The 15,247-nt window shown below is 46.2% G+C and overlaps 1 protein-coding gene across 14 annotated transcripts in view; it reads right to left on the minus strand.

Annotated features, from left to right (window-relative positions):
- The window catches only part of CAPN15 (calpain 15), a 62,697-nt gene that overhangs the window by 39,508 nt on the left and 7,942 nt on the right, over positions 1–15,247 (minus strand). For 5 of the 14 annotated variants that reach the window (XM_068908293.1, XM_068908296.1, XM_068908294.1 and 2 more), the window contains 2 exons: positions 14,953–15,144; positions 4,464–4,783 (listed from right to left, as the gene is read on the minus strand). The exons of 3 other annotated variants lie outside the window; for them this stretch is intronic. In XM_068908293.1, coding sequence (XP_068764394.1) covers positions 4,464–4,639 — 176 coding nt within the window. In that variant the 5' untranslated portion in view covers positions 4,640–4,783; positions 14,953–15,144. Of the gene's footprint in view, positions 1–4,463; positions 4,784–13,741; positions 13,895–14,952; positions 15,145–15,247 lie in introns of those variants that run through there. 6 more of the 14 variants (XM_068908300.1, XM_068908297.1, XM_068908301.1 and 3 more) reach the window with 3 other exon arrangements.

The following is a 15,247-nucleotide window of genomic DNA, read 5'->3' on the forward strand; positions in this document are numbered from 1 at the left end:
TAATTAAGATCTAGGAACTGCTTGTGCCCAACCCACGGCCCAAACCACAGCTCTGCCCATGTAAATATATTCTAAAGAGCAGGAATGCTAGCCCACTGAGGCAATCAAACTCCTGAGGCTGATGCATCTATCTGTGATCTAATAACAGAAAGCAGAAGCAGGAGAACTCTGCAGAGTAATCTCATGCTCTGCCACCAGCTTTTCTCCCCAGTTCTGAACGTCTCACTTCTCCTCTGGGCCTTGGTTTCCCCCAACAGGAAACATGTCCTCTAGGTGCCAGTTCTGCTTATACCTCCCTCAGAAGTGAAATGCTACAAACCAGGAGGGTGGGAAGGAGTTGCAAGCAACTGCAATTCCCTTCCATATGGCTCCTTGCCATTCATCAGTATGTCAGTATCCCCAATTAACATCCCCACAAGCTTCAAGAAGGTTCAAAAACCCCAGACAGGACTGTGTGATGTTAACCTAGCAGTTCTGATTTGTTTCTTTACATATATTTAAGCCATGGCATTTACAAACACCTGGATGCCTCACTCCAGGTTTCTCTCCAGAATTAAGCAGCGCTTCTGGAGAGCAGCAGAGCCATGGCTCTTGGGAGGTGTACAGCAAGTACCCTCCCACCAGCTGCCAATAATAAAAGCAAGTCCTCTCACTCTGTCCTCTCAAAGCAGAGACATACATAAACTTTTAGCATTAAAACAAACAAACAAATAAAAAACAAACCTGTCTATTCCTCCCCTGCTACCACAGTTGTGCAAGAGGTGCTTCATTTTGAAGAGGCTTTTATTGAAAAATGTAAAGCCTTTGCAGAATGCTGAGGGCTTCTCAGCTGAGTACCCCATAAAATGCAGACTTTCTGAGAGGAAGGTGCTCAGAAGAGCTTCCAACCAAACTGAATAGTGGACAGAGATGCTCAAATTCAGCCACACAGATCTCACAACACTTTCCCCAAAACGCGTCTCCTGAGTGGAGCAAATTCAAACAATTCTCACTGCTATAAGCCCTTCCACATGGTGTCTAAAGTGCTCTGCAACCCATGAACACTTCCAATCCACCAGCCTAGTGCTAATACATATCGAGCTCTGGGACATGCCACATTGAAAAGTTCACAACAAACAGCAAACACAGCAGGTCAGGCAGGGAACGTCCCATCTGCCTGCGGTTACGTGGAAGAAAACCATCAAGAATTTGGCCAGGACATAAGCCTGTTGCCACTCTTTATGAACGATGGGGCATGAAGACTAGGTGAACAGAAATACTCTCTTAAATCTCATCTAGAAGGCAGTCCAGTGCCCTAAATCCCTCCGAACACCTTGATAGGTGTTGAAGGATACACACCTGAGAGCTGCCATCACCAGTTCCAGCAGCACCAAGAGAAGCTGTCACCAACACAAGGCTCACAAGCAATTCAATTGCAGTCACAGAGACAGGGTTATGTGCTACCCACCAGCACTGGGACTTCTGGCACCATGCCTTGCTGCTCTCACCTTTATGAAGGTTTCGGCATGTAGCTGCTAGTTAGTAAGCTACAGTCAGTAAGTTCTGCATCTGCTGGCTGCACTGTATGCTCTCATCCAAAGACAGCCTAGGCCTGATATCTTTAAGCATACAAGCCAAGACAGCCCTTGGGGACTTCCAACTAAGCCAGAATTTGTCTGGAATGTGCACATACCTACCAAAGATGTATTTAAAAATAAAATCTTTGCCCTAAGCAGGGATTTCAGCAATAAGCTTTCTTTCACTCTTATGCATTAATGCACAGTTCCTTTAGTCTTTAACTAGCTGTGTCCTCCCAGCTCACTGCAAAAGGCAGGCACATACTCATTTTAAAGAGATGGGACTCTGACACATGGAAGGAGATTGTGCAGCCTGGCCCAGGAGGGAACAGGGACCCAAATCTGTGTATCAAAAGTCTCAAGCTACTACTTCTACCACTAAGGTCTTTCCTCTTCTTTCTCATATCCCCCTACATCCGCTATCTTCACCAGAAGCGGTACTCTAGATTACCAGCCTCACCTAGGCAACAGGATCCATCTCTTAAGACACTGCGTCTGCTTCCTCCCAGCCTCTAAAATCCTGAAAGCCAGACAGCACTGATTTATTCCCCTATTCCCAGCCCACCATGAGGGAAGCCTCCTCCCATTCCCCTATCCAGTACAAACTAAAGTCACTCATGAAGTACTTGCATCCTTATCTTCCTGTCAAAGAAGGTCAGTGTTCATCCCCAAAGCACTGGACAGACCAGAGTACGCTTGGCTCTGCATTTGTCTACAGCAGCCAAAGCATTATCAGCTCAAAGGCAGCTGTGGGCAGAAAATCAGCAGGAAAAGTAAAGTCTACCCCAGATCTCCTGTCCAGCCTCAAATTGACTCTCCAGTACTCCACTTCCTTCCTGCGCTACACGACTCCAGGAATAAGGATGTTCAGAGGCAGAGCTATCTACTCTGACTTTTTCTATTTATTTAATTACATTTAAAGGAAAGTGTTTATCTGTTCCTCTCTTGATACCGATCGGCTGTTGCTTCTTCACACTGTTTCATCAGTCTCACCACAGGAACTGTGGGCACTTTGATGCCTGACAGGCTGACTGTTTTCACCAGGTCTTTTGAACCCAATTCCATAATCACTGCCTAAAGTGTGTTCTTCCCACACAACTGTTCCTTGGTGAATCACAGCCAGCTATTTTCCTGTCTCCAGGAACCATGTGGCACTTACATGACTGCTCTTCTCCCTTTATCAGGGGGAAATGCATAATTATCAAGAAAACACACCTCTTCTGACAGGACATTGGCTTTATCTGCACAGAGACCAGCGGTTCCTGTTCTTGCCCCAACATCCTGCTCCGTCATGAAGGCCCATCATCTAGGAAATTTATGCCCACACGTCAGGATCTCACAGCTTCTCAAGCTCCTCCAAGCTACAGACTTTGAATCACGAGCAGCACACACAGTTGACAAACACTAGGCTACAGAGGCACAACCTTTTCAGTGCTGAGTACCAGTTTTGCACTGGAAGCTCCTAAACCTCCATCCTGGCTGTGCATATCTGCACCAGGATATTCAGTTGTGAGCCTTCACACATCTCTCAGCTCCTCCAAGGCAACAGAGAAAAAGCAGCAGGCCAGAAGGAATAACCCTGCAGGAAGGACCCAGCTCTGTGGCCAGGATCCCTCTGAACAAGACAAGACAAACCTACGCAGCATAGATTCACCAAACAGAACTGCGGGCCAGCCACAAAGGCTGGTACACACAGAAATAACGGTTAAGACATACACAAAATAGCCCTTTTAAGGCCCACTTGGGCATTGCTAGGAACTCAAGTCCATGACTGAAGGCAAAGCCAACAACTAATTGGTTTCATAATGCTACCAGCTCAACAAGGAAACCCAAGATAGGGCTGCAAAGGAGCAAAGTATGATGTTGTTTTCCTTATAGTCTCCCTGAATCTTATGCCAGATGCCCCAAAGCAGACTTGCTGGAATTCACAGTAGCAGCAAGGCAAGAAAACAAGGACTACACAACAGATATAGCATGACCATAACAGCAAACGCCTTCAGTGGAAAGCCACAACAGCTCAGAGACACTCAAAAGCAAGCAGCTACTCCTAAAAGACTAGGGGCTACAAACAGACTCAAGCAAGAACAAAAACCCAGCCAGGTGGGAATCTACGTAAAGCAGACATTAGACAAAGGCTCAAATATTATTAGCACAAAACACTGAAGCCTCTGCAGCCAAGCCCCCAGGCAGAGGATTGTTAGATGCTTTTGACATATCTCTCAACCTGTCAGAGACTGAATGCAGAACACCAGCCCTCTAATAAGAAGAAAGATTCTTCACTGCAAGTGGCTGCTGGGGAAGGGGCAGAGCCAGCGACTGAGGGCCACAGCTTTAGGTGCTGATTTCATTGAGGAGGGACAGACACTGAAGGTAGGAAGCACTGAGTTCTTTTCCAGACTATTTCTGTTCTGGTATGTTTTTTTTCCCCTGGATCTACATTCAAAGCATTTCACTGCTTTTGTATGAAAACAGTATCTCTTGCTCTTCCAAGTTCAGAAATTCTTGCTCCTTATCCCTACCCAACCTGGAGAGAGAATTCTCCATATCTGATACTTCTAAAACAATCAGCTGGGAGGTCAAAAAGAAGAAGAGCCACAAGCAACAAAAGCATGGCAAACTCCTTAAAGGAACTGAGATCCTATTCCCAGGCAGCCAGCTTCACAATTCAGGTGAGTGAGGAAGAGCTGAGGTAAGCCCTGTAGTCTGCTTTGCAGGAGACATCAGCAGCCCTGTAAAAAGGATGTGGCCTGGCCTCACTCAAGTTTCACTCTAGATTTCACAGGTATTAGTATTCAGCCTCTGTATGAAAGGACACAGCACCAATAGGATGCAAAGCAATTTCTCTCCCAAATGCACTGCCCTGAATTCAAGCTGAGAGGTAAGCAGGCTCCTTCCCCTCCTCCTTACCTTCGCACCCGGTGGTGTAAATGCTGATGCTGCCGTGTTATAAGGGCACTTTCCCAAACTGGGCCATTGTGACTACTCCTATACCAGCCCACAGCTGGGTGCCCCGGGTAGGGTGGGCTAGTGAAGCCATGGTCCGACTCCGTCTCTGCGGCCAGCGATGAGGCAGAGCTCCCCATGGTTCCCCCCTACCCAGGCCACGCCGAGATTTATCCTAGGTTAGGTCCAAGCCAGCGGTGCAGGCAGTTCGAGTGGAATAGGCGAGGCGCTGCAGCATGGGCTGCTGTAAAGATCCCAACACACTGGAGAAAGGAAGGCCGGTTCTGATCAAAAATTGAAAAATAAAGAGAAAGGGAAAAAAAAGAAAGAAAAGAAAAAAGAGAGAGAAATATAAGGTATGATTTAAGCAACCATCCTCCAGTTTTAGAAGTCTATTAATGCATGCTCTGACCAGGATTCCCATCACAGCACTTACAGGAATGGGAAGCGCTGTTTTACTGAAGCCAGCTTTTGCTGCCTGAAGATGAGGGGTACAGGGTAAGAGGCTCTCATTAGTTAAGCGTCAGGAGTTCACAGACTCAGGTGGGAGGGAAACTGCGTGACTAGTGGAGGAAAGCACACCAGAAGCCCAGCAGAAAGCCCTACACACCATGTAAAGTAGCAGAGAAGGGGACAAAAAGTCTTGCCTAGAGCCCAAACCAGCAGCCCTTGGGAATCATAAGCACAAAAAGGTCATTCTGAAAGCTCCAAGCTCTAACTAGCACGCTAGCTTTTTAATTACATCAGCTTTGAGGAGCACAATTTGACAAGTTGTCTGAGGTGAGGAAATTTTGGTTTTTTGTACATAAAATATCTGTCTTTTCCTGTTTCCCATTAACACCACAGTAAGGCTGAAACCAGAGACTGGGCATCTGCATGAGCATGCTTTCTGCAGCTGTTTCTCACAGTGCAATGAAATACTTTCTTTCAGCTCAAGACAATTTTTGGCAGATACTCAGCATCCCCCTCCCCCTAAACAGCTGGGTTGGGGCTTTGATTGTTCTTCCTTTTCTCCCTGTCTCTTTCCTATTTTTTAGAATATTTTCTTTTAGCATCCTCAAAATTAAGCCACAAACATCTCTTATTCTCTAACATTATAAAACTTTAAATATATACCTCTCTCCTTAAAGGAAAAACACATGGCAATCTGGATGCATGTCAGGAGGAGTGGATCAAGGGAACATTTATCAGAGCGGAAAAAAAAAAAAAAAGAAAGAAATGAGGAAGAAGAAAAAATTAGCACAGAGATTATTCAATTATTCACCAGGATTTATAGAGATGAATGAACTGCAGAAAGACCTTTGTGAAGAAACTACTCAGTGCCATAAAAAGGCTGAAACAAAGACTACCAAAAATATAGCTTTTCAATCGAAGGATTGTTCTAAAAGATCAAGAAAAGCCTTGGTAGAAAACAGACTCTAGAATGCTGGAGTTCAGGGAGCAGGTGTAGTTTTGCTAGCAGTTTAATACCGGAATGCATATGTACTAGGCCATTAAATGGAGAACGTTAACACTTCCTTCATGGTTTCTTCTCTGTAATCTGCAAAGCCTACATTTAAAAAAGAAAAAAAAAAGAAAAAAAAGAAAAGTGTCCAGGAACATTATTTTCCCCACCTAGATTTTCTCCCTGTAATTGGTCTGCCTGGCTGCTGTGCATCAGCCATACTAAAGATAACACATTTCCACACTTTACTTTTGCTTCCTGGCCACCATCAAGGTCCAGCCAAAAAGGGTCCCTTGCATTTCCCCTCTCTTTTCCTGACAGTTAGTTTGTAATAAATAGATTTTCCTGGCTAAATGAAAGCAATGCAACGTGAGGGGAAGAGTATTTCCAAGTATCATCCGTTTAAGTCTAACTGGAGATATCAGTTGTCTCACACCTATAAAGACTTTCTGCCTCGGCCCTCAACCGCTACCCCAGAACCAGCAGTATATGCAAAAGCTATGCTGCACAGTGGCAGCAAAGAAACAGAGGATGCAACCAAGAGGCCTCTCAGGAGAATAAACTCCAACTCTCCTCTCAAGACTTGGAATCTACCAGATTGGGAAAAAAAAAAAAAAAGTGAGCTGAGGAGAAATACAGAGACATACAGTTCATCAGGGGCAGAGCTAAAGAGAAGGAAGGAAGCTCCATCAGGTTAATAGCTGTTTTTCCCTAAGTAGAGCTAAAACCACCAAATAAAGCAATTCCACAGGCTGCTTTGAGACCACTTCCTCAGTTGCCTCCAAGGTTGGAAAAGCAGAGCACTTTGCTTCCTCCTCCTACAGAGGAGTTTTGGCTCACCATGCCAGTTGTGTGTTGAGCTCACCACAACAGGTGGGAGACATGCCCTGCTGCCTGTATTACTGTTGGCTTCCAACATGTTGCTAGGGTCTTGACCCCCCCTCCTCCTCGAGATCTGCACCAGGGAGTCTGAGCAGCCAGCTCAATGCAAATATGCTCCAGGAAGAAGAGAGTCCAGGAATCCTACTTTAAAGCTGTGTTGTAAAACTCTACAGTGGGTGGAGCTGGGAACAGGAAGAGATCTATAAATAGGTTCAGGATAACCTAGCTAAGTCGTAGTGGTAGTGATCTCCAAGGCCGTCTGGTCTAAGCGGGCTGCTCGGCTGTGAGCGCTGCATGAAATCGGATTTCTCTGGGCAAAGCAATAAATCTTTTTCTCCAGGGTCACTTCCCATGCCAGGTGAGGGCAGCCAATGAACAATATTTAGGGGAGAACACTGGCACAGGACACAGTGAGGGAGAGCCAGTTTGAAACAGCAGGAGTGTCATCGTTACAGCTCAATGCAAAGCATGTACCTGCTTGCCAGGTTGATTCAGGAGATGCCTTTGGCCAGTGAAGTTAGCGAAGAGCAAGCAAGAAGTGAAGGCAAGAATGGGAACTACACCCTAGCAAGGGAAGGTGTGAATTAAAGCAGGCTATGAAGACATAAGCTTCTCTGAAAGTGCTCAGCCTTATTTTTGAGGAACTTCTCCCACCGAAGAGGAAGACACCCTAGGAGAGAACTTGCAGACACAGAGCCTGTCCTGAACAGGAAAAACTTTAGTTGCAGGAAGGAGAGCAAAATACCAGTGGCTCCTTTGCTTTGGCAGGAGGGAGCAGGATTTTGCTCCTCATAAACAAAGCACTGCTTCTATCCATCTAATCAGGAGAGGGAGAGACAAAGTGAACCAACTGAGGTGGCTTGGGAAGGGTGACTCTCCCTCCTGGAAATTAACAGTTAAGTACCTTAGTGAGATGCTGAGTTTAGGTTTTGTTTTTTGCCACTTGCAGCTGCAATAATTACCAGGTTTCAACTGATCTGTTTAACTACTGCCAAAACACTGCTTCCAAAACAAAACTGGATTTGATCTTTCCACCTCCAAGTTGCCCACACCAACTTACCCTGATCTGTTATATGCAAGACAGGCCCTTCCCAAACTGCGCCACCGCTACCCTGAGTAGCAGGCACTTACTACAAGTTCAGGAAGACAAAGTTTTCCCATGGAGGTTCCTCCTGCTGCCAGAACTGCAGACCAGTCACCTTGATGCCTTCCACACAACCCCTGTTCCTCAACACCAATCACCAGCACTGACCTCTTGGGCTCTAGCTCTTCTACCACACCTTTGCAAAGCAAAGCAGAGAAGCAGGAGTGAGGATCTGAGTTGGTCCAACCCCAGGTCTACCCTCTGGGTCTGTGGTAGGTTTTGGCTCTGTGCCCATGCTCCTTCCTCTCCTGCTGCTCCAAGAAGAAAAGGACCTAGCCCAGGCAATGCAAAGTATTTGAGAACATCTGGGCCTTTCAGAGGGGGCAACAAGATCAACCCTAAGCTCTTTTCTTTGGTGTGTAGCAAGCAGGGGAGATAGAAGTTCCTGCAGCTGCTCCAGCCCACAGAGGAAACCAATGAGGCAGATTCATCCCAGTTGGTCCTACATGCAGACCACCTCCTGAAATGACATAATTTCCCCCCACCACTGTCCTTTATTTATTCTTTCATGTAGCGCAAACAAGCTCAGCTCCTGCCTGAGTTTTCCAGTCTCTCTTGGTTCTCAGCCTTTGAGGCCCCATGTCAAGAGTTTGTCACCTTGGTAATTCCTCCACACCCCCCAACCTATAGTTGCCTTGCCCCAGGGAGAATCTGGGAATGAGAACCAAGCTACCCTACACACTAGACAGCTTTTGTCTAGGGTGCTGGGCCAGCAGCTGAGCCAGGAGAGGACCCCCCCATGTACCTGGGGGAAAAGCATCCCTCAAAGCTATGCTAAGAGGAAGCCATGTAGAAGGAGGCTTTCTTCTAAGATCGAAGCTGCAAGAACCAGCCCCTCTCCTCCCTTTCCTATGTGAATTGCCCTGGCTGCGGGGCTGGCTCAGATGGATTGGGACCTGATACCCACCACAATAGCAAAGGGGAAGCTCTCTACTCTCCTCCACACACAATCTGCTGCTTGCAGGGAGAGACAAGGGTTCTGAAGAGCTCTGAAGTCCCAGTTCTCACACACATCCCTGGCAGGAACAGCCTCTCTGGGCACCGCAGGGGATAACTCTCATTCTTGAACATAAAGTAATCCTGTAGTAGGCAAGAGTAACTAACAGCCAGAGTAACTGTGGTTGCTCAGAGACGCTACTCCATACATCACACAGGCAGGGCAGACCCTCAGCCCTGTGCCAATTCTGCTATGCCACCAGGCAAATGGGAGAACTCCCAAGCTAGCACTGATGGAGGCATACAATCACGAGAGGCCTATTTGCCCCTATAAGGGTAGGTAGGCAACAATGCACAGGGGTGGGTAAGGTAACACAGCAGGAGGCCTGATGATACGCCATGTCAACAAAGCAAGAAAAAGAAGCTCAAGCATTTGTGTACACAGCAAGTGATATACAGACAGGCTCCACTCCGCAGGGCAGGGTGGCAGGACCTGAGGATGTACAATGCCATATACTGGCACGAAGCGCAGCGTGATTGGTATACACCATGCTGAGAGGGTCCTGATAAAAGAAGAAACACTGGGGCAGGAAGGGAGAATCATCTCTCTTCTTTCCTGAGGGAGGAAGACAACAGGCAAACAACAATACATGCATCTCAAAGGGAAGTAAGGCAGACTGAAAATCAGAGATGCTCAGTGCCAACCCAGTGAGAGCTCCATGGCTCCCAGGACTGCCAAGCGGGATCCCTGCTGCAAAGCGGCCAAGCAAACTGAAATGCTCCATGCCAAGTGGTTAAGTACCTTGCACAAAGCTGGTGTCTTGGTGACAAGAAACGTAGCTTTCCTGCCCTTTTTTCCTGTCCTCACCTACTGAGCCAGCACAGCAAGGAATAAGGCAGCCTGAGCTTGCTGCAGTCTCAGCAGGAAATGAGGGTGTCAGCAAATTCCAGTTCCTTGCAAAGGTTCTGGCAGGGAAGGGTGGGACAGTACCTCGAAGGACAAAATGAGGCATAAGTATAACAGGAAGGACAGCCCAGTGGTTGGGACACTACATTGGGATGTGGGAGGCTGTTTCAACCCTCATGCTCTATCACAGAGCTCGGGGCATAGTCCTGTGACTCAGAAAACACTGCCCTACCTCCCAGGGCCAAGAAGCGTTCATGTTCTCAAGGCACTAGGATGACAGGCAGCATGCAAGCACCACAAAAGGGAGGACAGGGAGGTGGAGAGAAGGGTAAAACTTGCCCCCTCAAATCTTTATTATAGGGTAGCAGGTTTTACAGAAGAGAGGCCAGTTCTGGTCCCAGATCAAATCTACGAGATTGGAAGCTGCAAATGAGCCATTTTCCAAATCACGGTGAGAAATAACATTGACGCAGTACTTTGAGATATCATTAAATAAAATTAGCTGCCTGGAAACATATTTCCAGATGGGATATTAGTGAGGTAAGAAGAGAACTTAACCTAGAGTCCTAAAACAGCACAAAACAGGGCCTCATGCTTCAGGCCACACTTTAGCAAGGTCCAGACCAGAGGCACATCTTTCTCATCATGGACATAAAGATGAAAAGGTGAGCTTGAGGCTCTTTACCTTCTTTCAGCTACCTAGTCTGAGCTGGTTCTGGCCCAACCTTAACAGAGAAGAAACCCATACACAGGAGCTGGGCTGGCCTGAGCTGCCATTTAATGCCTAGCACTAACTCTTCATAAGAATACAGGCAGAAGAAGGGGTGTCCAAAGCCTGAAGCAGAAGATCAATAAGAAAAACAGATTTATTTTAGAGCCAACTTAGCCTCAAAGCAGTTAGTGTCAAAGTCTGGAAGAAGTTTCCTCTTCCGTCTTGTACAGGATGCTGCAAACCAGTGACAGATTATCCAATGAACTACTGCACATCTAACATGGTCACTTCGAAAGTGGGGATTATATAGATTTGAAAGGGTAATCAACATCTTAATTACAAGCCATGAGGAGAAGAAGGGGGAGAAGCAGTGGACAGGAAGTTTTTTTTTTTCTCCTCTCAAAATAAAGTTTAAAACTCATCTATACTGACAACTGAAAAGTAGGAAGGTCCTTATATGAATAGGTATGAAAATGGCAAGAAAAACCCTGCTGAGGCCTGAATGTACACTCATTAAAAAAAAAAAAAAAAAAAGAAATGTCTAAAAATGTAGTGCCCTATTACAATTAATATTACTTCAGTGAAGTGCAATGGTGCTGTTTCTATCCTCCAGTTTACTAGCCAATTGCGTCTGGCTTTTGAGTGCAGTTAACAAAAGTGTGTGTGGACTGGCATCGTTCGTCTCATCAGCAATTCCACAGTAATGTCACAGAAAGAGAAGGGGAAGGAACAAAACAAGACAAGCTACAGCGCCCGGTCTCAGAAAGCTTTACCAACAGATCTCATTGCCGTATCTTTTCCTCCCTGTTTATAATCCTCATAGCAGAGCTCTGTCATCCTACTCAGCCCAAAGACTACCCCAGCTACAAGACGTGCCAGGCTGAAAAATCACCTCAGGATGCCTATTGAGATCAGTTGCATTATAGAAACAGGAAGCTTTCACTTGCCTGCTACCAATATTCTATAGATTTAGTGGGAAGTAGCATAAGCAGGGATGCTTTGCACAAGGAACACATACAATGGACTCCAGCCAGGAAGATACATCTTGAGTAATATGCATACTCTTTGTTTCCTCTTTTTTTAGATGGGTTTAACTAGACTCTGGGCTTCTCTGCAGCAATAGAACACTTTCTCACTACAGCAGAGTGTTGATTCGTAAACAGCAGATCTTTGTGTGTGAGGCTGTGCCAGCCTGTGCAGAACAGAACTGTTGTTATTGCACATTCACAGCTAGAGATAAACATGAGTAAGAGCCATGAGTAAGAGCCAGGCATCGGCTCTTCAATGCATTTGCTTTATTAAATTCACCCTGATTCGACAGCAGTGATCGTTTTTGAGAAAACCTCTGCCTCCTGAAGGGACAAGGTGGCACAAGCAGCAGAGAGAATCAGGAAAAAGAAAAAAGAAAAAAAAAAACCAGTGACATTAATGCAAAAAGCTTTCTTCTGTACTCATTACCATCCACAAACTCCATCTGCATTTAAACCACTCAATAGCAAAAGATGAAAATAAAACAAAACCAACCTTCCAAAAAGCACCAATGGAATATAAGTTTTCAATAGATTTCTTGAGACAAATCTGCATCAAGAGCCATTGCTGCTGCAGAACCTAAAGATTACAGTGAACCAGAGAAAGAAAAAAAACCTGCATATCAAAGATGACGCTCTGCAATAACACGAGAGCAATAAACCAGCCCCAGCAAAATGGATGTTGGAAGGTAGAGGAAGGTTTCTTTTCTTCCAAAGAGCAGAGCTCCAGATCAGCTGATTCAGAAGTCCTGAGGCAAAAGAACAGAACTAGTGCTAACACAGACCTGGACGAGTTCATGAACTGCACGAGATTACCTTCAATAGCAGGGAACTGGATTTGATGACCCAGGAAGTCTCTCCTAATCTCTGAGTTTGTAGTGGTCCAGGGGTGCCCAGGCATGGCACAAACCCATGGTCATATCCAAAAAGACATCAGGGATTGCATGCCGAGATCATGCTAAGCTGACAGATAAGCATATGAAGGAAGGGCTAGCTACTGAAGAAAGGAGGGGAAGAGAATCGCAGCAAGAAGTGGAGTCCCACAACCAGACACTGAAAATTCAGGGCAGGGACATGAAGAGTAAAGTCTCAGAGAGAGGAGGAGATGTCCCCTGACTATATTGCCCCCAGACACCCCAGTTGCAGCTTTAATTCTAATACAGGTTGGAGAGATGAGAAATACATAATTTGTCCAAGCCATATCCAGTTGCGCCCCTTGCTAGAGACAGCTCCTAGTCTTCACTTCATTGCCCTGTCTAGGGCCAAAAGGGCTTCTTTCACAAGTGCCACAGTACCTGGACACCTTTTTCTTCCATTTGGACCCTTCCTGCTTTAATCAGGCATCACGTCTCAATTTCCAACCCACTGACCTAGATTTAGATGACCATGTCTCTGCTATGCATTGGGCAACTGCAGAAGTAGGATAAGCTTGGTAGACAGCAGTGGCATGTGGCTTTTTCATTAGGAAAACAAAAAACAAAAAATAAGAAAATAAAAGTGTAAGAATCACTGTGAACTGAATAAGAGCTGCTACCTCCACAATCACAGGAAAAAAGAAGAGTGGAGTGTGCGTGGGAAAGGGAGACAGGAACCGAGTGGACCAAGGAGACAGTTGCCTTTCAGATACAGTTTAGTGTTGTAAACTCCCTATCTAAGGGAGGAGCATCACATTATTGCTTATCCCCCTCTCCAGCTCCAGATCTGCACCCTGTTTGGGCCATCCTGGAAAAACACATCAATCCTTCTGCAGATTGATGTCTTAGTCATGCTGTTATTTCAATTAGGAGATGATACTGCCTTCAAAATTCCATGACTGGAATAACATCTGATTTAACTGAAGTGATAGAGATACAGCAGTGCCCAACACCACTGTGATATTCCCCTTTCCTCATTGGGATAGCTACACCGGTTTACTGTCTGTGTCACAAGCAGCTCCTCTTCAGCTACACCAGTACAGTTGAAAATGTTGGATGTGTTTGATTACATAAGGTCTTAAGAAACATTTGGCCAAGACAGCAGTTCTTTGAACAAATGTAACAATCGTGAGGAAGATGCAGTACCCTAAACGAGAGGACCAAAACTTAATGAAGATGCTTTCAGTAAGAGACTGCCTTCACTACAGCAAACCCAGCCCCAACAGGGCATCCACCAACATATATCACACCACAGCAATGGAATTGGCCTCTTACCTAAGACCTGCCAGCTGGATCCTGGACTCACTTTAACCCAAGCAGACAGATGGAGGAGTTCGCATGTTACAGGAGTCGCTCTCAAACGCCTTGCAAGAAACAGCCGGCTGTGTTAGCATTATGCAGTGCTACAGACTGACAATATTCCCTCCAAGAGGCTCTGCCTGCGAAAGCACGTTGCATGGCAAGACCAGGCAATGGGAATGAGGGCTTATGAATGCTGCTGCAAACATGCAAGGACACTCCAAGATTGCATCAAAGCACTTCTCCAAGAGCAGGACCATTGCTTCATCCCTCCCGCAACTGAGAATTTAATCACGGCACAGATCTCAGCTGACATCACATTGTGGTAGTGAATCACTCAAAAAGACCAGAATGCTCATGGCCTGGCTTCATTGACCCCGAACCATAAGAAAGTTCTGCAGATCTTTGCTGAATCTGGACACCAAGGCTACATGGAGACTCCAGCCAGCCCTTAAGCATCACAGCAAAACAGATTGGGCAATGAATGCATCAGTGGATGGCAGTGTCCATCTGATTGATCCAAAGCCCTGGTTTGGGATAAGGCCACTTCAGACTTACTCATCTGAGCACAAGACCAACAGACACAGTCCTGGAGTAGACAGCACAAGTGTCTCCTTAAGGTACAAGCTCCGACTTGTTTCCCACAACCTTGTCCCATCTCTGTAGAGCAGGCTGCAGCTTTCCAGGCTGAAAAGCAGCTGCGCTAACCCTAACCTTAACCATGAGGTACAACATAGTCATCTCTCCATCCTCATCCTGGGTTGGGAACTGCCAGGTGACCATGGTGGTTGCAGATAAAGCAGCCTCAGTTTCTTAGATCAATTTATTCCCTGCCTTTGTGTTGCCTCAAACATAGCTTGGTACAGTCATGCAGCTCCTGTGGCTTAAGATAATGAAGTCCTGGATAACCCCACATTTTCTCTTCCACTCTTACAGTCTCTTCTTCATCATGAGAAAACCAGGGTACACCAGCATTTGGCCCATTAGAGCATGGGGCCTTTCACACAGACAGCAAGGAGTGGGCAATATTCTGAGAGAAGGAATCAAAACAAGGAAGAGAAAAGAATGGGATGCAGAGGAGAAGCGAGAGTAACCATGCTCCCAAGCTGAAGGAGAAAAGTTCCTTTTTTCCTTCCAGCCCCTCCCAGCCCAGGATGGAACCAACTACAGTCAAAAATGCCTCTCACCTAACACGGTTTCTGCTCTGCAGGTCCAGAAGTCAGCCTGGTGTCCCTGGAATCAAACAGCTGCTGTTGGCACCAGCTGAAAGGCCTCGTTTGAGGAGCATGCTAGATGGTCTCTGCACAGAACGGCTGGTAACACACTACTTCCTGATAACATGACTGCAGCCTGCTAGGAGGAGTGGCAGCTGCACCAAGCTGGGGAACAGAGAGGAAAGGCACATAAGAATAAATGGCTACTGAGAGTCTGGGCTGATGGGCATCTCACCAGCATGCACAACCATCCTCAAATTTTAGGTCA

This window comes from Struthio camelus, chromosome 15 (assembly GCF_040807025.1).
Source record: "Struthio camelus isolate bStrCam1 chromosome 15, bStrCam1.hap1, whole genome shotgun sequence".
Lineage (NCBI taxonomy): Eukaryota > Metazoa > Chordata > Aves > Struthioniformes > Struthionidae > Struthio > Struthio camelus.